The sequence below is a fragment of the Carcharhinus amblyrhynchos genome, chromosome 3, assembly GCF_965287045.1.
Source record: "Carcharhinus amblyrhynchos chromosome 3, sCarAmb.v2.hapA, whole genome shotgun sequence".
Classification (NCBI taxonomy): Eukaryota; Metazoa; Chordata; class Chondrichthyes; order Carcharhiniformes; family Carcharhinidae; genus Carcharhinus; species Carcharhinus amblyrhynchos.
The window spans coordinates 110,882,924-110,910,905 of record NC_137326.1 but is presented as its reverse complement, the minus strand read 5'-3'; the positions used below and the strand labels follow the sequence as shown (position 1 = coordinate 110,910,905).

The window sequence follows — 27,982 nt, the reverse complement described above, 5'->3', positions numbered from 1 at the left end:
TCTGTGATAGACAATTCCATAGGTTTGCCACTGTCTTGATTGAAGACATTTCTCCTCTGGTCAAATGGCCTACTCCGTATCGTGAGACTGTGACCCCTTGTTGTAGGACCCTACCTCTCTTCTTCTCCTCCTCCTCCTCCTCCTCCTCCTCCTCCTCCTCCTCCTCCTCCTCCTCCTCCTCCTCTTCACTCTCTCTCTCCTCTTTCTCTCTTCCTCCCCCCCCCCAAAGGCCAAAGAAAACAACAACATTACATCCAGTCTGACTAGCCCCATCAGAATTTTATACATTTCAATTAGATCACCTTTCATTCTTCTGAATTCTTGTGAATACAGGCCCAGTCGACCTGATCTCTCCTTGTATAACAATCCTGCCATATCAGGAATCAGTCTGAACCTTTGCTGCACATTCTTTATGGCAAGTTCTTGGATATGGAGATAAAAATGCACACACAAAATGTGTGGTGTCACCAAGGCCCTGTACAGCTGCTACTGTACTCAAATCCACTTGCAATGAATACATGCTTTTCCTTCCTAACTGCTTGCTGTATCTGCATGCTTGCTTTCAGTAACTGGTGTACAAGGACACCCAAGTCCCTTGGTACATTAACGTTTCCCAATCTTACCACCGTTTGAATAATACTCCGTCATTATGTTTCTCCGTCCGTAATGGATAACTTCACATTGAGCCACATTATAGTGCATTTGTCATGTATTTGGCCACTCACTCAACTTGTCTAAATCACCTTGAAGCCTCTTAACATCCTCCCCTCCAAGTTTTGTGTCGCCAGCAAACTTGGAACTATTGCTTTTGATTCCCTCATCCAAATTATTGATATGTGTTATGAATAACTGAGCCCAAGTACTGAGCTCTGCGGGAACTCACTAGTCACTGCCTGCTACTCCAAAAAAAGGACCCACTTATTCCTATTCTTGTTTCATTTCTGCTATCTATTTCTCAATCTTTGACAATATATTGCCCCCAATCCCATGTGCTTTAATTTTGCATATTAGGACACTAAAGACAGTAGTAGAACAGAGGGATCTGGGGGTACAGATACATAATTCCTTTTAAAAGTGGCGTTACAGGTAGATAGGGTCATAAAGAGTGCTTTTGGAACATCGGCCTTTAAAGTATTGAGTGTAAGAGTTGGAATGTTATGGTGAGGTTGTATAAGGCATTGGTGAAGCCGAATTTAGAGTATTGTATGCAGTTTTGGTCACCTAATTACAGGAAGGATATTAATGAGGTTGAAAGAGTGCAGAGAAGGTTTACAAGGATGTTGCCGGGACTTGAGAAACTGAGTTACAGAGAAAGGTTGAACAGGTTAGGACTTTATTCCCTGGAATGTCGAAGAATGAGGGGAGATTTGATAGGTGTATAAAAATTATGATGGCTATAGATAGAGTGAATGCAAGCAGGCTTTTTCCACTGAGGCTTGGGGGGTGGTGGGATTAAAAGAAAAACTAGAGGACAAAGGGGTGAAGGTGAAGGGGTGGGAGTATGGAATGAGCAGTCAGATAAAGTGGTAAATGTGGGCTCACTTGTAATACTTAAGAAAAACTTGGACAGGTACATGAATGAGAGGGGTTTGGAGGGATATGGTCCAGGTGCAGGTCAGTGGGACTAGGCAGAAAAATGATTTTGGCACAGCCAGGACAGGCCAAAAGGCATGTTTCTGTGCTGTAGTGTTTTACTGTTCTCTTGTTCTACCCTCTGATTAAGGACTTTATCAAAGGCTTTCTGAAAATCCAATTACATCACATCCAATGGCTCACCCTTATCTATTCTACTATTTACACCCTGAAAAATCTCCAGCTGGCATGTTCCCAAGCACTAGGAGCTAAATTCTACTACAAAATCATTAAATATTAGTTTGTATTTAAAAATGCTTATCATTTGGAGGTGGATTTTGTTATTCATGTGCAACTTGTTTTGATGAATGTAACAGATCAAAATTAGGCCATTGGTGTGTTCAAATGTAAAAACTAAATTAGCAACTGGTTAGGATGAGTTCACTTAAAATGGCTGTGTTATCCCATTCACTAAATATGCGATTGCAGATCGAGGGCCTGGATTGTGTCCATAATCTGAAGGTGTTAATTAATCAACTACTGAGTGTACTACAGACTTGGTATCCTGAGTTATGACGATGAAAATGGTCAATGGTCATGTTTTCTCTGTCCTAATCACCATTTGATGTTGGTAGCTTCCTGTTTTAAGATATTTGTGGAATCATGTGCCATTGATAGTCACGTGCAAGTCACCATTTTAGTTGTGTGCTGGAGGGTGCCCAGTAATAGTGTGAAATACAAGCAATCGAAGCCTTGGGTGAGACAAGAAAGCTAATGGTGAAGTGTTTGCTTGTGCCCATACTATAACATACTATTGATGCAGACAGATAAATTCAGCATCTGCATATAGGAGCTACGAAGGGGGAGGCTTGTCCAAAATGCAGATTTTTAAAAAAAAACTTGATGTGTCAGTTCTAACAATTATTTGTCTCCTGTGGATAATATAATTCCAAATATATTGCTAACTGAAAACTGATGGTATAATTTCTGGCGTACTTCCCTGGACATAGTAGTGAATTAGGGCATTTCTTCTATTGTGATTATGTTCGAGTCCAGCATCAGAACTTGCCATGGAAAGAGCATTCAACAGGATGATAATCAGCTTTGAAATCCTTCTATTCCCCACCACTATTTCCCAAAGGATAAAACACAATAGAGGTGTGAAGATTTGCTCTAAAAAAAAATTGCATGTCAGAGAACAGTGAGTGCTCAAAGAAAGTAAGGGCATGGAGATTGGATCCTCTTTGGATTTGGAGGAGGTGCAAATTTAGGAAAGTGTATGTTTTGAAGATTGAGACATTATATTTGGGAAATAGACCTAATTGCATGACTTGGTAAGAGGAGTGGGGAGAATACTTGCATTTGCTTTCATTTGGTCATCTACGTAAAGTTAATGAGATGAAGTAGCAGTTCTTAAAAGCAACCATCAGAGGTTAACCTTGCAACAGCAGACAATTTGCCCTTAATATTGTTGAAATTTTGTCTCTTCAGGAACCTATTATCCAGCAACACAAGGAGTGCAACCGTATTCTACACCAGTGGCATCTGCCACTGTTATGATAAATCCAACACAGCCACAAATGCCTCCAAAAAGAGAACGTAAACAGGTAGGTCTGCTGCTAAATTACGATTCTAAATCACCTGTTCTTTTGGTGGGCAATTACAGATTCATATCATGAATGAAGTCTGATTTACAGGTATTGAATTTACCGACAAAAGTAGTTTATGCAAACTTAAATTTTCAATGCGATGTTTGGAATGGAAATTAAGCATTTTTGCTACATTTCTTTGAAATTGACTGCCGTTATACACGAACATGTTGGATACTAAGTGTGAGTACTCCACTGTGTTGCCTTGTAGAGTAATGTACAGTACCAGTTTTGTTTGACCTTTGTCTTACTATGTAAAGGCGCTTCATTTTTTAAGTCCGGAAAAGGCCCTCAAGCATTTAGCACTTGAAGTATTATTGTTAGCAGAAGTATTAACTGATTTTATATAATCTTTGATGTAATAATTCACAGTTTTGAATTCAAATAATAGTTGCTCTAGTTTAACACTTAGCAGCTTTACTTATTTGGAAAGAACTTTATATTGTCCTCAGGATTTCCCAAAGAGCTGAAGTATCATCACTAACCCAGGCAAAGATGTAGCCAGTTTATACATAATTTCATGACAACTGGTCAGTTTAATGGCTCTGAATCAACTAGAGCAGTGCATCTTGTGGCATGTTACAAGTTGGATTTTTGCTTCACCCTTTCATTCTTTGCACCTCACTTTTGCTGGAAATACAAGTTAATGATGTGGTAAAGTCACTGGAGCATCTGTGATGTCCTTATCACTGGAACCAATAGTTTATCTCTAACCAATTTGGAGATGATTAAAAATAAAAGGAAACCCCAGAGAAGAAAATGGGGTAAATTTCTGTAAAATTAGACAGAGATTGAGTTGATAGAGGAAAGGCAGAAAAAGTAGGAAATTAAAATGCACCTAGGAGTAATTTATCTTTTTCAGGGATAAGACTGTTGATCCCTTTCAGGGCTGGAGATGTTATGCAACATTGCAGGAACACAGATCTACATCATTTAAAAACTAATAATAGCACAAATGCAGCAATTCCTTAAGTTATGGTTGGATTGACTGCGAATTATCTTCTTTGCGAGATTAATAGGGGAGCAGAAGTGATTTTTGGTGTTTCGGAACCCTCGGCATTTCTTGTCCCTGCTACAAATCTCTCTCCTTCATGCACCAATGCAATTCTTCATGCGATTATACAACTATATTTCCTAGCAAATGCTGGATTTATTTTTTCTAGTTCTGTATAATGTTGGTTTCTACTACAAGTTGACTAGTGCCATGAATTCTTGTCCACCTACTTATGCAGACAGACAGGATTTCAGCTCAATATTTCATCTGAAAGCTGACACCTCTGCTTATGCAATACTCGCTCAAATCAGTGTAGTACTGTGGAGCAGTATCAGCTTAAAACATGCTCAATTCCTGCAGTGGGGCTCGAGACCATGATTTTGATTCTTCCAATTGTGTTCCCGGTTGGGCAAGATTCAAAAATGAGTTATTTAATGCTGTGTGAAGTGGAAGCCATTTCTGAACCAGAGACTGTTTGGTCTGGTCTGCTGTGCTTGTGTTGATAATGAGCTCCAAACTGATTCCATTTACTCTTGATATTTTGCCATGAGTGTTTTGAAATTCCCTTTTGAATATAGTAATTGACTTTCAGTGGTGGCAAAGCATCCCATATTCTAATAAACCTGTGAAGAAAGTTCTTCTGGTCTTTTGGTACAAATCTGAATTTGGGTCCTTGTATTAACATTTTTCCTGTTGGTGGCAGTAACCTATTTGCCTGCATACAAGTGTACAATTGAACAGCTAGAGTAGGTCATTTGGCCCCTCAAATCTTATCTGCCATTTGATAAGATTGTGGATAGGTGAATGATTTTTTAATATTATTGGATTGATGTTATTGTAGCTGCACTGGTCCAGTCTAGCTAGGGGCATGGCTAGTTCTGGAGCACAGGTCTTCAGTACGACAACTAGGATGTTGTCAGGTCTTATAACCTTCCCTATATGCTAAGGAGAGTGTGTATTTCCTGAGGATGTTCATGAGTAAGAGAAGTGAAATATCTCAATGACTGGATAGCTAAGAATCTGTTGGCTGAATAATTCTTGACCTCCTTCTAGTTGCTGGGTTTATCTTTGTAACCCTTTTTTGAACAACGGTGTAACGGTTGCCATTCTCCAGTTGTCTTGTACCACCCTATATCTAAAGAGATTGGAAGCTTATGGGCAATTTTAAAATTCCCTCCTGCAATTTTCACCCCTGATCCTTTCTCTGTCCTTGGGTGCATTCTGTCCGGTGCCAGTGATATATCAACTTTATTGCAGCCAACTTTCTAATAAACCTGCTTTATTAATCTTTAGCAAATCTTGTACCTCATTTACCATCTCTTTTATTGAAGTTGGAAGCATCTTCACCCATGGTAGAGGTGGATGCAGAGTACTCTTTAGTACCTCAGTCATGCTCTCTGCTGTCCATGCACATCATCTCCTTTTTGGTCCCTAAATCAGGTCACTCCCTGTTCCTAATACTTTTTTACCTGCTCACAGAACACTTTTGAAATCCTTTTCATATTAACAGCCAGTCCTTTTTCATATTCTCTTTGTTTCTTTTATTCCTTTTTCATTTCCTCTTTGAATTTTCCTTTTGAGCCTGGTTGTCATTTGTACAATCAACCTGACATTTGTCACATACAACGGTAAGCTGAATTTTGTAGACCTGGAAAATCTGGAATAAAAAAATGCTAGAAATGCTCAGAGGTGTGGAGAGAGAAAGTGTTAGAGTTTCAAGCCAGTCGGAACCCATATGCATCTCTTTTCTGCTTCCTCTTTATTTTCTATCTCTCCCATCATCCTGGGAACCTTGACCTCCTTGCAGGAGCTTATGTTGACTGCGTCTAGTTCTCTGTTCTTTAAGGCAGCCCATGGTGTTCTGCCTGTTAACCTTTCATTCCAATTCATCCAGAATAGGCCAATTTACTGAAATTAGTCATCCAGTTTTTTTACTCCAGATAGCTTTTTTCCTTTTCCATAGATAATCTAAATCCTATCCTATGTCACTGTTGTCTTAATGTTCCCCAACTGCACGCAATGCTCCTTTGTTGGAAATGTACTAATCAAGAAAATTCTGCTGACCGCACTTCAGAAATAATTCTTCCTCTCTACCCTTTATGCTATTACTATCGCAGTACATTTTTACTACCCCAGACTATATTGTGATAAAGTCTCCTGTTCTCACTACTCCTTGCACCTTGCTGATTTCACTATGAATTTGTGGTAAATCTTCCCCACCAGTTGGGGAACTGTGGAATTAATCTCGTAGTATAGTGTATCTCTATTCCTCTAACCATATAGATTTGGTCCTTGACTGTCCAGGAGATGTGGCCTCCAGTACTGCAACATTCTCTTTAATCAATACTACTATCGCACCCTCTCTTTCCTTTCATTCTTATCTTTTCCTAAACTCCTTGTATCCAGAAATAATTAGTACCCAATCTTGCTTTTTGCACAGATCTCTTGTTACCACTAAAACATGTGTATTGTATACCTGAATTATATATATTCTGCCTCCAATCTCTTGTCAGTGTTGAATCTCCATTCTACTAGCTTCAGTTTTTTTGCCTGGGGTGATCTTGAAGTTTTCCAACATATAAATTGTCATTGAAGTGGTTTGATACAAGAAGAGCAGGACAGGAGATGGATGGAATGTTCTTATGCTTGTTAAAAATATTATGAATCAATCATTGAGCTACATCAGGTTGAAGTATTAGTTGATTGGCTATCCTGTAGGCCTGTAAAGAAGTATATTAGCATCAGTGTACACATAACTATACCATCTTTTACCAAAGATACAAACCAAATTTTTAGTGTCACCTATCTAATCTGCTTCACAATGTTAAGAGTCTACATTTGAAATCATGTTTAATAAAATAAGTCAAGTTAAGCATACAATATGAAAAATTATATCTTTGAGGCGAGGAAGGAGCAAGAAAACTGGCCTAAAGGAAAATTCATCAGACTAGTTCCACCCTAAATATGAGGCGTTTGATTTCATGTTTATGCTTGAATTCAGTACTCTGATGTAGACCCAATGTAGTCTGTCTAATAGTATTGAACTATATTAATATAATGGGCCAAATATCTGTTATGGAACAGATGTATGAAGCAAATCTGACAAATACTGGTTTCTGTTTGGAATAAATATGTTTTTCAAATTTTGTTTTGTCTTTTGTCTTTGACATGAAATGTGTGTGTATGTTGTACCTTTATGATACTTCATTTCAGGATTTCTAAAACTGTTGGATATCAACTGCTTATATTTAATAGTTGTCCTACAGCAGTCTTGTGCACCAATCATGAATTTATTTTTAGGTTTATACACAATGCTAGTTGCAAGTAAAACCACATCGGCTATTGTGAAGTTAACAAACTATTTTTTTTTTAGCTCTAGTGGAGGTGTGTCAGCCTTAACCATGGATCGGCTGAGTTTGAAACATGCTCTTCTGACATTAAATTTTGCCAAGCAGTTAATTTTAGCATTTAGATCTGCAAGTTGTTTTCATGGTGCAGTTGAATGAGCTTATAGCTCACTAATAGCTATGATATCTTCTCTGGTAGTGTTAATTATTGAATTTGTTTGTGTTTGCGCATGTGGGGAGGATACAAAGACACTTCAGAGCATTTGGGAAAGGCAAAGTTTGTGGGGAAGTATTTAACAGATGGCATGCAATGTGGAGCACGTGTGAAGTTATTCACTTTGGTAGAAAAAATAGAGTATTTCTTAAATGATAGGCCTGGAAGTGTTGAACTTCATGGGGACTTGGGTATCCTTGTTTGAGTCAATTACAGCTAACGTGCAGGTACAGCAAGCAATTAATAAGGCAAATGGCATGTTGACCTTTATTTCAAGAGGGTTTGAGTAAAGATACCTTACTGCAATTATATTGAGCCTTGGTGAGTCCACATCTGGAGTATTGTGTGTAGTTTTGGTCCCCTCACCTAAAGAGAGAGTGATTTGCTGCACAGGGAGTGCAACAAAAGTTCACCAAGCTAATTCCTGGGAAGGATGGATTGACTTATGCAGAATTCAATATTTAGAATCATTGAGATATGGAGTTAGTGCAGGAAAATGGTGTTGAAGGAGATAATTAGCCATGATCTCATTGAATGTTGGAGTAGGCTGGAAGGACTGAATGGCCTACTCTTATTTATTTTCTTGTTTGATAGTTACCAGAATCTCCTAGCCTTAACTAGACTTCAAATTCTCAGTTTTTGTCCCAAACTTGGCCCCTAAAAGTTTGTTCCCACCAGGAAATGTTGAGGATGTTGGTGTGGAACCTGCACTGTTCCAGGATGGGATGAACAAGGGACACATTTATTTAAGAAGGGAAGCACGGATAAACCAGGAAATTATATGCTAGTAAGTTTAACTTCAGTGGTAGGGAAACTATTGAAAAAAAGAATTGAGGGACAGAATTAATTTTCACTTGGGAATGCAAGGATTAATCAAGGTTAGTATAACTTTGTCGATGGGAGATCCCGTCTTACAAATTTGGTTGAATTTTTCGAGGACGTGACTGACTAGATGTGTAAATGAAGGTAGTACAGTTGATGCAGTCTACATGGACCATAGTAAGGCTTTTGACAATGTCCCACCTGGGAGGCTGATGCAAAAGGTAAGAGAGAGGCCATGGGATCCAGGACAATTTCGCAAACTAGATCTAAAATTGGCTTAGTGTTAGGAGGCAGAGGGTGATGGTCAAAGGTTACTTTTGTGACTGGAAACCTATGTCCGTGGTGCTCCACAAGGATCGGTGCTGGGTCCTTTGTAATGTACATTTAATGATGTGGACTTGAATGTAGGAAATATGATGAGTCAGTTCACAGATGACAAAAATTGATGGTGATAAATAGGGAAGAGCAGCATCTTAAATTCCAGACTAGTTAGATGGGCAGAAGAGTGACAAATGGAATTTAACTCGGAGAAATGTGAGGGAATGCATTTTGGGAGGACTGACAAGGCAAGGGCATGTACAAGGAATGGTCGAACCCTTGGAATTGAAGTAGATCAGAGGGACCTTGATGTGCATGTCCATAGATCTCTGAAGACAGCAGGACAGGTAGATAAGGTGGTTAAGAAGGCATGTGAAATACTTGCCCTCAAATGAGGCATTGAATATAAGAATACAGAGGTTATGATGGAGCTGCATAATGCTGGTTAGGCCACAGCTCAGAGTACTGTGTGCTGTTTTGATTGCCACACTATAGGAAAGAAGTGATTGTACTAGGGAAGGTACAGAGGAGCTTCACTAGGATGTTGCCTGGGCTGGAACATTTCAGCTATCAAGATAGATTGGGGTTATTTTCTTAGAGCAGAGAAGGCCAAGAAGAGGACCTGATTGGGGTGTGCAAGATTGAGGGGCATACACAGGATGGATAGGAAGAAACTTTTCCACTTAGCAGAGGGATCAATAACCATGGGTCATAGATTTAAGTTGAGGGATAGGAGACTTATAGGAGATGAGGCAAAATCTTTTTGCACAGAAACAGACCCTTCAGCCTGACTTGTCCATGCCACCCAGTTTTTAACCATTTAAGCTAGTCCCCATAGCCCACGTTTGGCCCATATCACCCTCTACCAATTTACCCATGTAACTGTCTAAATGCTTTTTAAAAGACAAAATTGTACCCACTTCTGCTATCTCTGGCAGCTCGCTCCAGAAACACACCGTCCTCTGAAAAAATTACCCCTCTGGACCCCCTTCCCCCTCATCATAAACCTATGCCTCTAATTTTGGGAAAAGGTGTTGACTATCTATCTGATCTATCCCCTCATTATTTTGTAGAACTGTATAAGATCACCCCTAAGCCTCCTACGCTCCAGAGGAGCAATGCCCCAGTCTATCTAGTCTTTCCTTTTAACTCTCGTCAACTCGTCCTAGTTTAATACCCTTTCTATAATAGGGTGATCAAAACTGTGCACAGTATTCCAAGTATAGCCATATCAATGTCTTTGTGCAACTTCGACAAGATGTCCCAACTCTGTGTTCAGTGTCCTGATCAAGCTTGCTGAGTGCCGCCTTCAGCATAAGAACATAAGAACATAAGAAATAGGAGTAGGCCAACTGGCCCTTCGAGCCTGCCCCGCCATTCAATAAGATCATGGCTGACCTGTCGTGGCTCAGTTCCACATTCTCGCCCTCTCCCCATAACCCTTAATCCCCTCTCTTATCAAAAACCCATCAACCCTCTTCTTAAAAATATTTAGCGAGGTAGCCTCCACCACTTCAACAGGCAGAGAATTCCGGAGATTCACCACCCTTTGAGTGAAGAAGTTCTTCCTCAACTCCATTCTAAACCGCCCCCCCCCTTTATCTTGAGTCTGTGCCCCCTAGTCCTACTGTCCTTTCTAAGCGGGAAGAGTCTCTCCACCTCTATCCTATCCATCCCATTCATCATCTTATACGTCTCAATGAGATCTCCCCTCATTCTTCTAAACTCTGTACCCCCTAGATCTTTGTTCTATAACTCTCCCCAACACCCCATCATTAACGAGTAAGTCCTTCCCTGGTTGGATCTACCAAAATACCACTGGCCCAATTGACCAACATCCTGTGGCAATTCTTGAGCTTTACTATGCCACCAATCTTGGTGTAATGTGCAAACTTATTAACCGTGCCTCCTAAATACTCACCCAGATCATTAATATAAATGACAAATAACAGTGGACCCAGCGCCGATCCTAGAGGCACAGTGCTAGTCACAGGCCTCCAATTTGAAAAACAACACTTTACAACTACCCTCTGTCTTCTGTCATCAAGCCAGTTTTGTATCTGTTGGCTACGTCATCCTGAATCCTGAGAGATTTAACTGTATGCAACAATCTACGATGCACGACCTTGTCAAAGGTCTTGCTGAAGTCCATGTAGACAATGTCGACTGCATTGCCCTTATCTACCTTTTTGGTTATCCCTTCAAAAAACTCTATCAAATTTGAGAGATGTGATTTTCCACTCTTAAAGCCATGCTCACTGTCCCTAATCAGTCCTTGCATCTAAATGCCTGTAGATCCTGTCTCTGAGGGTGGTGGGAATGTGGAACACTCTGCCTGAGAGGGTGGTAGAGGTGTGAGCTCGCACAACATTTAAAAAGTATTCAGATGAGCACTTGAAATGCCATAGCATACAAGGCTGGGGGCCAAGTGTGGGAAATGGGGTTAGAATAGATTGGTGCCTGATGGCTGGCATTCTCACAGTGGGTCAAAGGGCCTTTCCAAGGGCTGTAAAACTCCATGACTCTACAACAGAAGCAGAAAGTACAGGTTACTTCAAATGCAAATTGGATACTTTCTGAAAGAAATTAATATTTTGAGTCAGAATCTGTGTAATGAGATATGAATAGCAACTTTAGCATTGAGATGGACAGGAACTTTGGTTTCTAAAGCTTTTTCCCTTGTCTCATGTTTAGATTGGTAGTGGGTGAGCGAAATTGGTTCCTTGATTGCTATGATTAAGCAAGAACAACTACCATTACTTCATCATGCAACTTTCTGGATGATAGATGGACTGGAGCGTTTTTCATATGGCAATTTCCATGTTCCTAAACAGAAAAAAGTAAAAATTAATCTCCCTCAAAATATGTGTAGAAGCTGATCCCTTTAATAGGCATACACTGGGTGGGTCATGTGACTTGCTTGCCCAAAGGGAAACAAGCACAAGAAGCGCTAGCTTTTACAGCCAGAGTAAATTCTAGAGCAAGAAGTGTTAACATTGTGAAAGTATGTGTATGTGTGTGTGTCTGTCTCTCTCTGCCTGTGCACACATGCAGTGTGTACAATGGCGTGAATATTATTTCAAGGTTAATGGAATTGGGGAGGGGGGGGTAGCTGATAAGAGGAAAGTCATTTTACATACTGCATATGGTTGCCAGACCAAGATTTTGATCTGAAGTTTAATGTCCCTGGGTGCTCTGACACAGACATAACTCATCGAGCTTGCAAAGGGACATTGCCATCCTAAAACCTCAACATTGTAAAGATTTGAATTTAACTTGATGGGGTAGGCCCTGGGGGGAATCCATTGCAGTCTTCATAGCAATGTTGAAGCAGATTGCAGAGCATTGCAACTGGCTTTAAATAACATGTTAGCAGATCGATTGGTATGCTATGTAAGTAATGCAACTGTACAAAATAAACTAGCTCAATCTGAGTTGACTTTCAAGAAGGCACTGGAAATGGCGCTACCGATAGTGCCGAGAAGGGCACCTAGGACTTATAAAACGAGCAAAACATTGAGGTCCACCAGTTAGGAAGGGAAACTGTGAATTGTAATGGTGGCAGAAGCAAGGGTGTGGGAGCAAGCTCAAGCAGTGAGTTGAATGCAGGACCATTAAGAATCACTAAACACTGAAGACTTAAGTAGCCAGGACTAACAGTGCTGTTGATATGGGGGAAGCCATATCAAAGTGTGTATGTTTAGAGGAGCAGGGACAAAATGTAATTTTAATGCACAAGTGTAAAAGCAAGCAGGGCCAGCCTAATAGAAGCAAAGTAAATAATTCTGCCCTTATGCACAATATGGAGTATCCTCCAGCGGAGGAACAGAAAGTTGTCATTAAGCAATGTGGAAGTGGACAAAGAAGACCACATCACAGTAGCATTGTTGGTACACTGCCAGCCAGTGAAGATGTAGGTACTCACGTGAATGAGCAGATGTATCAGTATCTTAAAGGCGTTCAACTCCTGAAGTTGATGAACATTACAAGACTAGCTGTGTATACTGGAGAAGCCGTAACAATGGTAGAAACAACAATGAAGTACAGACAGCAGTCGACACACTTAGCACTGATGGTGATGTTGGGTTTAATGGGATATGATTGGCTCCAGGAGATTACATTGAACTGGCTGGAGATCTTTAAGATAGTTAAAGGGGTTATTAGGAACTACTGAAAAGGATTCCAAGAGGAACTTGGAAAGATTAAGAGATTGCAAGCTAGAATCCATGTAGATCCAGAAGCTATACCCAGATTTTTTAGAATAAGACTTGGTGTCTTGCACATTAGTAGAAATGGAGCTAAAATGACTGGAAGACTTAGAACATCGAACATTATGGCGCAGTACAGGCCTTTCAGCCCTGGATGTTGTGCTGACCTGTGAAACTAATCTAAAGCATCAGGCCGATATAATTTGCAAAGTGGGCAGCTCCAATTGTGTCAGTAGTTAAACCATACAAAACCATCCATATCTGTGGGGACTAATCTGTCAGTAAACCACGCTGGGAAATTGGATAGGTACTCCATCCTCAAAATAGAGGGTTTGTATGCAAAGTTGGCTGGGGTGGGTGTCTGATGTAGACCAAATTGGATATGAACCACGTTTGCCAACAATTAGAACTCGGACAACATATCGAGCTTATGTCACTACAGATATACACAAGGGCTGTTTCGGTGTACACGTCTAGCGTTTGGGGTTTCATCGGCTTGTGCCATCTTCTAGTGAACTGTGTGGAGAGTTTAATGCAAGGTTTGCCCAGAATTCTCATTTATTTGGAGGATGATCTGATGATGATCCACTGCGGAGGAACGTTTGGAAGTTTTAAAGAAGTTTCAGGAAGCAAGAATGCCTGAACATAAGAACATAAGAAATAGGAGCAGGAGTAAGCCATCTAGCCCCTCGAGCCTGCCCCGCCATTCAATAAGATCATGGTGGACCAGTTCCATTTTCCTGCCTTCTCCCCATAACTCTTAATTCCCTTGTCTATCAGAAACCTATCCACCCGTGACTTAAGTATATTCAATGAGGTAGCCTTCACCACTTCAATGGGCAGAGAATTCCAGAGAATCACCACCCTCAACTCCGTTCTAAATTGCTGCCCCCCACCCCCCCTCTTATTTTGAGGCTGTGCCCTCTAGTTCTGGTTTCCTTTCTAAGCAGAAAGAATCTCTCTACCTCTACCCTATCTAGCTCTTTATCTTGTAAGCCTTTATAAGACCCTCCCTCAGCCTTATAAACTCCAACGAGTACAGGCCCAGTCTATTTAATCTCTCCTCATAAGCTAACCCCCTCATCTCTGGTATCAGCCTGATGAACCTTCTCTGTACTCCCTCCAAGGCCAATATATCCTTTCACAAATAAGGGGACTAAAACTGCGCACAATACTCCAGTTGCAGCCTCACCGGTGCCTTGTACAGTTGCAGCAAGACCTCCCTGCTTTTATATTCTATCCCCCTTGCGATAAAGGCCAACATTTGATTTGCTTTCTTTACCTGCTGCACCTGTGGACTGGGTTTTTGCAATCCGTGCACAAGGACCCCCAGGTCCCTCTGCACAATAGCATGTTGCAGCTTTTTGCTCTTTTAAATAATATTCCTTCCCACTATTATTTCTACCAAAGTGGATAACCTCACATTTGCTAACGTTATACTCCATCTGCCAGGTCCTCGCCCACTCAGCGAGGGAGAAAGGAAGGGAGAAAAGTACACCTTCCAAGCAAATAAAGTGGCTTATCTTGGACGTACAGTGGATTCTCAAAGGTTTTGTTCTACTGGAGGACAAAATGAGCGATTTTAAGGAGGCAAGGCTCCAGGAAACATCAGAACTCAGATGCTTCCTTGGGATTGGCAACTATTGTAGTAGGTCCTCCCAAATCTATCAACATTACTTGCGCTGTTGCGTGCATTATTAAAGAAGTGCCGAAGATGGTGCTGGTAAACACCATCAAAAGAGAATTATAGCTAAATTAAGTAGGCACTTCAATCTCCTAGTTAACTGCGTTTTGATCCCACTAAGAAGATAGTACTTGTGATACATCACTGTATGAAGTTGGGGCTGTTCTCCCATACATTGAATGATGGGTCTAAGATGCCCATTGGGTATCTATCAAGAACCCTATCAGATGCAGAAAGAGGATGCTCCCAGATTGAAGAGGGAAGCTTAGCTGATATCTGTGACATCAAGAAGTTTCACCGATGCATATACGGGAGACATTTTACTCTCATCACTGACCCCATGCTATTTTTAGGGCTTTTCGGGAAGACAAAGTGATTCTGCCAATTGCTTCTGGTGGGATACAACAATGGACACTGTGCTTGTTGGCCTACGAATATACTTCAAAAGTCAGCCAGATGCTCATGCGGAGACCCTAAGTCGCCTTCTGTTACCTGAAAGCACGTTACCCCCTAGTACCACAGGAGATTGTAATGGCCTTAAACTTCTGGGCTTGTTGAATGCCACAGCACAGCTGGTCAAGTACTGGACTAATAGGAACCCTGTGTTATTGAAGATTAAGTATCTGATGTTGCTGGTTGGCACAATGAGAGCTTCAACAGAAGCTTCCACCACCGTCAATCCTCAGCCAGTGGAGTTATATTGCTCCCAGAAGAATCCCATGACTGAGTTTTTAAACTGTTAAATGTTTCTCAGTACTAATGTTTTAAATTCTATTAACTGTTTATGTATTGCATAATGGGGGATGTAAAGGGGGAGAGATATAGTAGTTGGCCCCTTTGAGGGAGTAGATTGACTGGAAGGATCACATGACCCAAAAGCTCAAAGGGGAATGAATGAGAGGATCTTGGTGCATAGTGTGGACTTTTGCTGCCAGAGTGCATGTATGTATATCTGTTTGTAAATAAACTGTTATATATTGTTAAGTATTAACCATTGGTCACCATCCTTCCAATTGCTACACAAAGAAACTGGAATAGGAGAATGACCTAATTTTTAGGCAGCAAATATATCAGGGGTGTGCTATCAGAGACAAATTCTGAGGCACTTCATGGCTCATAATAAATGGAAGACAAATATGCTTTCAATAGACTGAACATCAATTGAACAGCACTGATGAGCTCAAACATGTTATAAAGCTACAGCAAAAGCACATAAGCAGGGGGATTTGCATAGTTTGTGTCCAAAGGACACATTGAGATTGTTGTCAGAATTAAAATTAAATTTGCAGAATGAAAAGATAACTATATTGAGCACTCTTCATTGCACTAGGAGGGGTGTGCATCTGCTTGGCACGAGCATGCTATCTGTTTTCTACCTGTTTTTGTACTGTCTTATCTATTTTTTTGGTCGGATGTACAGAAATAAATAACTTACGGTATGGTTTTTCTTACTTTGAAATTCACACTAATGAAAAATCCCTCATTTCTTTCCTCCATTTCAATACATTCTTGGAGATGGTTAAACTGGCACTTCTCTTTGGTTCTATCCCTTGTTCCTTGTTCTTTGACACAGGCAGTGGCAGCTTTGAAGGAGGGCCAAAGCAAGACCCTGATAACAGGAGATCGAGCACAGTGAAATAGAGCTCTCAAACTAATGCAGTCTTGATTCCTGCATTGATGATGTCCTTGTGTGCAGATCAGCCTTACTCAAACAATGAAGAGAGCTGTATTGAAGGAAGAAAGTTGCTTGTTTGACCTATCTATTTTGTGGATATTTTACTTGTTAGATCCGGATAAGGGATCCAAACCAAGGTGGAAAAGACATCACAGAAGAGATTATGTCTGGAGGAAGATCAGGCTCTACGCCAACGCCGCCACAGGCAAGTAGTATGATGGGTCCTTGCTTGCTGCCTGAATTGCAGAAACTGAAAAATGTTTTACTGTTCTGACCTTATTTTGCTTTTTAGTCTAGCTGGCTGAAGCATTAAAAACATACTGCAAACATAATTGGCTGTGCACTGTTCTGTATTGCATGTGCTATTCGGCTTTTATTGACTTTAATAGGAGGAAATCTCAGACTTTGAATCAAAGATGTGCATTTCCATTTCTGAAATTCATCTGCTGTTTGTGGATTTGTTGTGTCTTCACAAATTAGCTTTGCTTTCTGTAATTGCTGTTGCTTTTGCGACATCATCTGCACGGCTGTATTTTTAGGCCTATTACTTGAATTTTAATAATGCTATTTCTTAACTGCCACTAATCACAAGGATAAACCAGAAGCAGAAAAATAAGAGTTTGTCAAATGATGTTTCTTGGAGTTTGAGAACTGAGCTTGCAACTTTTCATTTACTCTTTCACGTTTTACAAAAGGCAAGCTCTTCCTGTGAATTATTGCTTTATTTTCCTACTTCCAGCTCGTTTGCTACTATCGACAACAACCAAGATGAAATGCTGATTAATGCTTACTTTCTAAAGTTCAATTTCCTAAACAAGTCATTAAATGAAAATTTACCTTCTGTGCTCTTGCTCAGTTCCTTTGGCTAAAATTGGAACTATGACTACATGTTTGTCTTACTTTTCTACAGGTCTTGAAGCAGATGGTATTCTCAAGTAGTTCTTGCTTAGGGTAGCTGGGGAATTTTTTGAGTTTACCTTTTGCTAGTTTTAAATCTTGGTATCCTGATATGCCAGATGCCACCGTTAATTCGATATCAACTGTAATTACTTTATGACTATTGAGGTATTGATTGGATTGTTAATTGAATGCAATAAAGGCACTTGCACTGAGGTGAGAGTTGTGTTAGGAGGTAGTATTTTACTCTGACTAAATCTAAACTTAAAACTCTCATCCTTTAACTGTCAGCAGTTTTGACATCTCGGTGTTCTCATCAGTCATTTTTATCATTCAAAACTACTCAAATGCTATTCAAATTGGCTATTCACTTTGTCACGCAGATGAAGTTTGTATTCATGGAGTGCCTTTCAAGTCCCAAACAGCTTTGTAGCTAATTAAATACTTCTGCAGTGTGGACACTGTTGTCATGCTGAAATTGCGCTTTGGTGTCATAGCTCAGTTAATATCAGAAGAATCACTACTGTAACACTAAGGAAATATCCAAGAGCATGTGGCCGTAGTCTCGATTGCGGACTTTATTGTCCAGTCCTTCTGCCTTGGAATCTCCTGACTGATATTTAACAGATTTGAAACCTTCATCTTGAACCATTGAGTCATTTAGTACTAACCAATCTGCTGACATAATCAGATAATGGGAAGTGTCTCGGATTTCATATATGTTCTAAGTTACTTAACAAACGAGCCTCTGCAGCTACCTTATAATGGGTTCAACAGCTCTGATGAGACAACGGCTGTATACTACTTGGGGAACTGGGCTAATTAAACTTGGGGACATCTTAACTGCAATATTTTCAGGACCTGATGCTCATTAGATTTTGTTCTCAGTGACCTTGGAGTTTATTGCTTACTCCAGGATTGATTTCCTGATTAAGAAAAATATATTGCGAGCTTCCCTTTACCTAGTAAATCGTTTTGATAGCTGTGGCATTGCTCAAGATCTCTTTAGAAAAAGCACTTGGGCATGGGACTGAATGGTCCTTTTGTTCAGAAATGGATATGCCGGTCTTGTTTTCAACTTTGTCAATAGTTTGCAAATTGCACTTTGTCACATTGCAAGGTATTACACATTTAAACAGAGTGAACTTTGCTTGCATGGATTCGGTCAACATGACACAGCTGCTTCATTTGAAAATAGTGCTTCTCACTGAGGAAAGTTAGTATTTGTACAATCAATTGATCTGCCTTTTAAATAGATAATATAGAAATAGGAATTTATTACCTTTTTTTCCTTGCCTTTCTACTACGACAAAAAATACATGGGTCTATTTCTGACCATACCTTTCATTTAACTGTTTTGAATTCTTTATTTACTACGCCATGGCAGAACATTTCTTGATTCTGCTTTGAAAGGGACCATGATAATTAAATAATGAAGGACTTATTGTAACTGATCATTTAAAGGGTCGATGGAAAAGTTTTATGTGCAATTTATCAAATCTCCAATGCCATAATCCATTTACAGGTCTTGAAGTTTCTCCAATTCAGATCTATATGTAAATGTCTAATCTGACTTGTAATTTTAAGATTAATTTCAAAATATTAAATTCTATATCTGAGATTATGAAAAATTGTGGGTATGGTATTACTGTGGAATCTGAACATTATTTCATAGAATCTCTTTGTCTCAAGGATTTGCTTGAGACCCAAGACTCTGAGGAAAATCCTATTTATTCTTATAGTCACAAGAATAGGATGGGAGGCATTTCTATGCAGTAATGGCACCTCAATTATGAACTTTGTATGGCTTTGTCCTTTAATTCCTTCTCCAGTTAAATGTCCTTTGTGCATGTAGTTTGAGAGCTAGTTTGTCCCTTCAATTTCATCTTGCGCTCTCCCTTTATTAAATTGAAAAGCTATTTTCTTCACATTGCTGCTAAATCTCAAGGTCCCCGGTGAATCAGAAGCTTTGCAAAAAGAGAGTAATGGTTTCCCATGCAAGCTAGCCACTATTGTTGGAAAAGTGTTTTCTACCGTCACTGAAAAGACTTAGAACTATTGAAGATTATTTATTTCATTACGATGAGGTTTCTTGTACTAGGTTGAATATGTTAGGACTGGCAATACAGCAATATCTTTAAGATTGTTGTCCTCTAGCCATTTGAAACTTCAATTTTTATAATGAGAGAGCCTGAATTTAAAAATGGGAGCTATTTTCAAAGGTTGCAAATAAAGAATGCCTACCTTGAGGCTTGAGTTGGAAGCAACTTTCACATTACAGTTATACTATCTGCCCCTAGCTTTCTGGCTTGTAGTTCAAAATTGTGTTGGCTGTCCATTAGTACGTAATAAGTATGTCAGGATGATGAGCATCTGACTTTTTGTAGAAAATTTTTAGGAGTTGTCCTCAAGTAGCATTTAAAAACACTTATGAAATTTTGCAGATTATTTTAAGTGAAATGATTCTTTCAGGGAATTTTTCTTCACCTTTTCTGTTGATTTTCATATCAGAAATGTAATGAGGTATGCATGACCTGTTGGCCCCCTTATGTATTCCACAAAACAATGAGCTAATGATTTTCTGCTTGTGCGCATGTCAGTATACAGTTGGGTTACATTATGAACTTTCTTAGTCTGGAGGATAGGCGCCTAGGGGTGGCACAGTAGCACAGTGGTTAGCACTGCTGCTTCATAGCTCCAGGGTCCTGGGTTCGATTCCTGGCTCGGGTCACTGTCTGTGTGGAGTTTGCACATTCTCCTCGTGTCTGCGTGGGTTTCCTCTGTGTACTCCAGTTTCCTCCCACAGTCCAAAGATGTGCGGGTTGGGTTGATTGGCCATGCTAAGAAATTGCCTCTTAGTGTCCAGGGGTGCATAGGTTAGAGAGATTAGTGGGTATAATGTGTGGGGATATGGGGTTAGGGCCTGGGTGGGATTGTGGTTGGTGCAGACTCGATGGGCTCAAGGGCCACTTTCTGCCCTTTAGGGTTCTAGACCCCTCGTTTTTTAACTGCCAAATGGGCAAGTGCCTTTGCCAATGTTAGGCCTTGACAATTAAAAACTCAACTGCCAACAAAAACAGCAGTTTCACAACAAATAATAGATTGCGGATAACGTAGCAACGTGTAAGAGAGGGCTAAGATTGATTAACAGCAGCAAACAGACTCTGACTTGAGAACAGCTGGCTAATTTTTGTGTATGGCATTTTGATTTTCATTAAGGATGTCTTGAATTTTGTCATGTATGCAACCAAGTTTTTTCTGTCATGGGGGAACAATGCATATGTGATACTAACATTAAGTGCTATGATAAGTATGACTTTAGAATGCTTCTGGCAAAAGTGGAATTTTTTTGAAGAAAGCAGCTGCGTGTATGTGGTGTTATTTATCTGCCTATCAAAAATAATATAGTCGAATCTGGCTTCCTCCAAGTTGTGCTACATGAAAAGCCCTGTTTCGATTGAGCACATACCACTACCCAGAAAAGTTTTTAAAAATTTACTGTGGTGGTGACATCACAAAATAGTAGAAATAGGGTTAAATCATTTGATGATGTGAGATTAGCGACTGTTTTCCTGATAAGTGAATGCAATAAGAGTAATCGTGTACAAGCTAAACTCAAGTTGGTGCCATAGCTGATTCAGCATTATTAAAAGGTTCTGCCATTAAACTCTATGAATTTCAAGTTTAGAAATGTCATGCATTGTTCTTATTTGAATTTCACAATATCCATTTCATGTGGCAAATGGTCAGAATCCAAGATTATCAGCAAAACCAAATTGTTGAAGTGTTGCTTAACTGGTAGACCTATGCCATTCAATACATCAGCTACTAACTGCATCTGGCAAGAAATCCGGCTTGTATTTGTGATTAGTTAGGAAGACGACAATAGTGGACAGTTGGGTGTTTCAGTGCACATTAGCATGGTCTGTGCCTTGTGTGTATAGGTCAAGTATGACAAAATAAAAACCACCTTGTGACTGTTCCAGGTTTTGTGACTCCTTTATTTCCATGAAAGGGGGAGCTGTAAAGTAATTATATACAAACTAAGTACATGTGTACCTGTATTACGTGAATGAGTACAAGAAATTTCCTTCTAAAATTGGTTGTTAAAATTGTTACCTATAACTACACCTATGGCTATTTGGCAATTTCTTTTGGACAATGCTGCTTTAGATTGCTTGTATTACATTATTTTGCAAAATCTTCACAATCTACATCAGAGTTTAGGGTCGCTTCACGTGATAGGAGGTGTTAGATTTGGACACGAGACAAAATAACTGGTTGTATATGTGAATTAGGCATTGAAAATAAAGACTGGATTTGTCCTGTACCAATCAGCTGTTCTTTCTGTTCAACAGTCTGTTGGAAGTTTGGAGGGAGGTAGTGCCGTACAGACTAATGGGGAAAATCCTCATCCAGTGCCAGTCATCATCCGACCAGGTAATTCAAGCAATTAATCATACATCATTAGAATATGGCAAACATTTGCTTCCACTCATCTAATCAAAAGAGGTGGTATATTTTTGTTATGGGTGAAACATTACCTAATGCTCTAATTTTAGCTGTTAAGATTTGTTCCTGTAATCATTTTTGTAACTAGTAATTTTTATTTGGCTTTTAGCAGTAATTCAGGGAAACTAAGTTCCCTGCTTATTTATAATTGCTCTGTACACACATGGGTATTGCTATCATTTCATGTTAGACACCTGATGATATTTCCTCCAAGAAATCATACCTTGGCCATTCATGATCTCCCGTTATCCTCAAAATATCACCAACCTTGGCTTAAAATTGGGATTAGCCACGAGGCATGGGCAATTAAAAAGAATCGCTATTCTGAGCTAATTTTATCCCCATGTAGTGACTTATACAATTTTGATGCATAGGGGTCAGTTTCTTTGTTTTTAGTTTAGCAAGTTCTTGTCCAATTTTCATTGTTATTTAGAATACTAACGTGTTGCATTCAACTGCTGTTGTGGTTGACTCTAATTTTGCTACAGAAATGATATCAGTTTGCATTCTTTTATAACTGAGTGTTACAGATTTTCCCAGTCACTGACTTGATGTGGCAACTGTTAGCTCGGTTTTCAGTGGCTTTCTGAAGAAAAATCTGTTTGAAATTCTGTACAAGTACCCAGTGTTGCCAATTCATTTGTTAGAAGGCAATCCCGGCTTCAACAATGCCAAACCTTGATACTTTTCAGCGCAGAGACAAGTTGGGTGCAGAAGCCTGAACAGAGGCTCAAATGGGAACTGCAGATCAAGTTTAATATGGATGTGCCAGCTATCTTGGCCCTTGTTGTTTCAAAGGATGTGGTTGTTCCTGGCAAGGCCAACATCTGTTGCCCTCCTTGATTACCCTTGGACCAAATTGCTTGCTAGCCCATTTCAAAGGGCATTTAAAAGCCAGTCACATTGCTGTGGGTGTCGGGTCACAAGTAAGCCAGTCTAACTAGGTATGGTAGGTTACGTGTCCCTTACAGGACATTAATGAACCAGATGGATTTTTACGACTATTGATAGTTTAATAGTTACAGTTACTGAGACCTTTATCTTTACATTCCAAATCATTTTAATTGAATTTAAATTCTACCCGCTGATGTCTTGGAATTTGATTGTGTTCCTAAATCTCTAGATTAACAGTTCAATGGCATTACCACTATGCCACCATCTTCCCAGCCATTTCCACCACTGGTTTATAACTTGATTGCAGACTCGTACCCATTTTGTAAATTACCATGATTATGTTTCTCCATGATGCGTGCGTAATGTTGAAACTATTTAATTCTGCCTTTTTTTGTTTCGTTAGATAAGCCAAAGTCTCCTGCAGTAGCAACTAAACTAGTAGATGACTTGAACAAACCTGAGAAATCTATTACACCTGACAAAGTGGAAAGCAAGTCTGAAATCAACACTAAATTAACAGACTCTGAGGAAGTGCTGGAAACTCCAGTCACTGAGCCAGATGACACTACAACCACTGTAGTCTCTTGTGATGTGACTGTGACAGATTCTTTGCCATCTGATTATAACGATAATGAAATGAAACATTTGGCTGAACCTACATCTTTGCCACCAGCAACTAAAATGCAGAAAAGTGAAGTGCAGAAGGTGCAAGAACAGCAAAAAGAAGAGGAGGTGATCGCCAGTGAATCTAGCTCAAATGATATGGCAGTGGAAAGTAATGGTGTTGTGGCAGTTCAAGTAGATGACCCTGGTCAAAAATTTGAAGCTCCACAGGTGCCACTTGAAGCTCCAGAGGCTCCGCTTGAAGCACCCCATGAAGCTCCACAGGTTCCGTTTGAAGCTCCACAGGCTCTGCTAGAAGCTGTACAAGCGACGCATGAAGTTCTGCTTGACACCGTACAGGCTCCGCTTGAAGCTGTACAAACTCTTCATGAAGCTCCACAGGCTCCACTTGAACCTGTACAAGCTCTGCCTGAAGTTTCACAGGCTCCACTTGAAGCTGTACAGGCCCTGCTTGAAGCTCCACAGGAAGCGCCACTTGCTCAGCTTGAAGCCCCGCATGAAGCTCCACCTGAACCTCCCCATGAAGCTCCACAAGCTCCACTTGTACCTCCCCATGAAGCTCCACAAGCTCTGTCTGTACCTCCTCATGAAGCTTCACAAGCTCTGCCAGGACCTCCCCATGAAGCTCCGCACGTACCTCCACTTGAAACTTCACAAGCTCCTCCTGAAACTCTGCTTGAAGCTTCGCTTGAACCTCCACTTGAAACTCCAATGGATTCACCCATTGCGCAACCTGAAGAACTGAAGATGACTAATGGTCTGGAACTTTCACCAGAGCGGGATTCGGAAGTTTCAGAAGCTCAGCAGGAATCTGACATCAGTCCAATTTCTGAACCTGAAGCAAAAACTGAAGAAAGTGCTGTAGTCTTAGTACCTTCTGAGAAGGAGGACAATGACAATTTAGATATCCAATCACAGGATGCCTCACCAACAGCGGCTTCTTTAGCCCAGACAAATGACAATCCTATGCAAGGTATTAATAAAAATTGTTTGTTAACAAAGATTATTGCATGATAGAGTATAGGTTTCAATATTATAGCTAATGAACTACTGTTGTTTTTGAATTCTACTGAATTCAACAGATAAATATAACAGCTTATTTTAAATATTGGTTGGAATAATTATTTAACTTTTGTATTGTTGTATTTTTCATTTATGATATTGGTAGTTTAAGTTCTGTCACATTAGTCTATTATCAGTTGAGTGACCTGAGAAAAGCTACTTGGATCGCAGAAACCCTACAGTGCAGAAGGAGGCCATTCAGCCCTTCGAGTCTGCACCGACCACAATCCCATCCAAGCCCAATTCTCGTAACCCTACACATTTACTCTGCTAATCCCCTGACACTAGGGTTGATTTTAGCATGAACAATCAACCTAACCCGTACATCTTTGGACGGTGGGAGAAAACCGGAGGTCCCAGAGGAAACCCACACTTGTTTTCAGAGTACCAGCCTTATTCATGGATGGTCAGCTGTTGATGATGCATTTGCAATCAGAATATTGCTGCAGAAAATTAGTTTCCTACTTGTATTCTAATACCAAGTTGACTATTTTCCTTAATTTGTTTCTAACATAAGCTAAATTGAAAGCTTTATTAACGTATAACAGCCGAGCTGCTAATGGGTAAACTTGTAACAAATAGAAAGGAATTGATACATATTGAAATGCACCTAGTAAGGAAAAGCCTCACTTGTGTAATGAAACAGCTATCAAAAAATGAGATGTATTTATGTCTGGCTTCAACTATCTTATACAAGTGCAAAGGGAAGTGGACTGGGATAAAAGGAGGATTTAAGGGAAGTAATGAAGTGCAAAAAGATTAGTAAGGAGAAAAGTAAGTGTGGGGAACACAAAAATAAGTCTAGAAGAATTTATTGATCTATGTAGTAATTTTTTTAAAAAAGTAATGCAAATAACAGAACTTAAAACCATAGAATTCTGACAGTGTAAAAGTAAGCTATTTGGACCATCAAGTCTTGCTTGATCCCTCCAACCATCGACCAACTCTCCAAAACAGCATCTTACCCAGCTCCCACCCCTCCCCCAAGTAAAACAGATGAAGACTGCGCCTTTTGTTTATTGGATTCCTTTAAATAGGTGGGAAATTGCAGATTTGTATCACTTTCCAAAGCTCTTGATAGATTTCAAGTTGTGTATTTGGTGGGAGAAGGGGTAACCAGGAAATTACAGAGCTCGGTTAGCATCAGTTTTGTGGAAACTGCTGTTATTGCTAGGGACAGAATCAGAGCGTCAGCATTTATTTGTGATGGCTAGCTCATAATACAATAGCCTAGTTTCATTTGATTTGAATAAGTCTTAGATATTCTCCTATCCACAAAGCATAATTGTTAGCTATTTGGATTTCTGGGCAAGATTTGATCAGCTTCTGCATAAGAAATTTAATTTGGTTTGCACTTTCTTGAGCTTAGTTTGAGGCATTAGTTAATTGAGGTATTTAAAATGAACAGTTTGATGGGTTAGATGGCAATGACCTTTATTCCCCCCCACTTGCAGAATCTGGAACAAAGTTTCATGTCTAGAAATCAGTTAGCCCATTTAGGAGTGGAATATGTAAACAGTATTGGAAATCTGTAACTCTGCCCAGCCCCAACATGCTGTGGATGCTGGGCAGCTTGTTATTTCCAAGACTGAAATATTTTTATTAGGTAGGGTTTACGGCTGAAATGTAGGAAAATGCAGTTGATTTTCAGATAGGTCACCACAGTCTCATTGAATCGCAGAACAAGCTTGAGCAGGCTGAATGGCCTACTCCTGTTCCTGTGTTCTTAGGCATATGTGTGCCATTTTAATGGTTCAGTGTCAGTTACTGTTACCTAACAGTGCAGTAGATTGGTGTCAGGTTGGGAAACTGTACGTTTTTTAAATTAAGTGGAGGTGGGCTTCCCTAGCAATTTATTGTCCTCGATGGTGGTGAGCTGTGTTCATGAACCGCTGTAGTCCATTTGGTGTAGGTATATCCTGTTAGGGAGGCAGTTGCAGGATTTTGAGTCAGTGACAGTGAAGGAATGGCAATATAACTCCAAGTCAGGGTGGTGTGTAACTTCAAAGGAAACTCAAGCTGTGATAGTCCCATGTACCTGTTGCCCTTGTGCTTCTAGATGGTGGCAGTCATTGGTTTGGAAAGTACTGTCTAAGGAGCCTTGGTGAGTTCTTGCAATGCATTTTGTAGATGGTACACATGGTTGCTATTGTATCGGTGGTGAATGGATTGAATATTTGTGGATTGGATGGTAATCATGCAGGTTGCATTGTCCTGTAAAACGGTAGACTCAGAATATTCCCATTGGTGGGGGAGTCCATAGCTAAGGGTCATTGAAGTACGCCACCCAGACTACATTCTGTGTCCGTGCCACTCTAAGTGCATCTTCTAAGCGGTGTTCAAGATGGAGGAGTACTTAGTATTAACAGTGGGTCAGAGCATATCCAGTGATGATGGTGCCTGGAGCATTATCTGTAAGATATTTGTGATTTTTGACAATGTCAGATTTGTTTGACTAGTTTGTGAGAGAGCTCTCCCAATTTTAGCACAAGCCCCTGTATATTATTAAGGAGAACTTTGCTGGGTCGAAATGGCTAAGTTTGCCGTTGTCATTTTGGTGCCTTGGTTGATGCCAGGTGGTTCATCTGGTTTCATTGTTTGTAGACTTTTTTTTCCATTATTTCATACAACTGTGAGATTTTTTTTAAGAGTCAACCACATTGCTGTGGATGTGGAGTCACACACAGCCTGACCAGGTAAGCACTGTAGATTTCCTTCCCTAAAAAAATTAGTGAACCAGATGAGTTTTTGATAATCAACAATGATTTTGTAGTCATCATTAGACATTTAATTACAGATGTTTTTATTGAATTCAAATTCCACCATCTGTCATGCTGGGATTCGAACCCAGGTCCCCGAAGTATGATCCTGGGTCACTGATTTATTATTCCCACTATTTCTAATGAGCATGAAACAAACGTCTTTGTTTCATCTTCAGCTGATTGAAAAGAGCGGAAGAGCTTGAGTTTGATTATGTCAAATTGTAAAGCTGAATGGTGTTGAAATCTAGAACAAGCTTAACAGCATAATTATAATGGTGCAAAACAAAAATGGTCGTGCTAAATTTTGGTTGAAAGCCTCTAACATAGTAATACTATGTGTGCTGCATTTAAACAGTATTTGTGATTGCTAGCAATTCTTACAATCACCTCCTCCTCCTCCTCCTCCTCCTCCTTCACCCCAGTGAGTAGCTGAGTTGTAAGTTTAAGATACTTAAAAATTAGCTTGCAATTTTGGCATCATAAACAGAAATATTAAGACAATGGTCGTGCTAACCCTTTATCTGGACCTAATTCTGAATGTTATCAGCTGATTGAACATCTCTCCTTTTAGCAGCAGCTGTATCTGTGCCAAAGAAGAAGAGGAAATTGAAGGACTTGAACAAGAAAGAAGCAGTTGGAGATTTACTAGATGCTTTCAAAGAGGTACTTGTTGACCACTAGGTAGAATTGTTAATTATTGTAGATGGCTAGGGAAGATGTCTACTGGCAAGGCCAGTTGGTAGCACTA

At 39.9% G+C, this 27,982-nt stretch overlaps 1 protein-coding gene across 8 annotated transcripts in view; it reads left to right on the top strand.

The window, feature by feature from the left end:
- The window catches only part of LOC145341013 (eukaryotic translation initiation factor 4 gamma 1-like), a 134,707-nt gene that overhangs the window by 47,691 nt on the left and 59,034 nt on the right, over positions 1-27,982 (top strand). For 7 of the 8 annotated variants that reach the window (XM_080185705.1, XM_080185700.1, XM_080185702.1 and 4 more), the window contains 5 exons: positions 3,064-3,179; positions 16,596-16,688; positions 21,739-21,820; positions 23,190-24,383; positions 27,806-27,897. In XM_080185705.1, coding sequence (XP_080041831.1) covers positions 3,064-3,179; positions 16,596-16,688; positions 21,739-21,820; positions 23,190-24,383; positions 27,806-27,897 — 1,577 coding nt within the window. The remainder of the gene's footprint in view (positions 1-3,063; positions 3,180-16,595; positions 16,689-21,738; positions 21,821-23,189; positions 24,384-27,805; positions 27,898-27,982) is intronic. The other variant, XM_080185704.1, reaches the window with a different exon arrangement.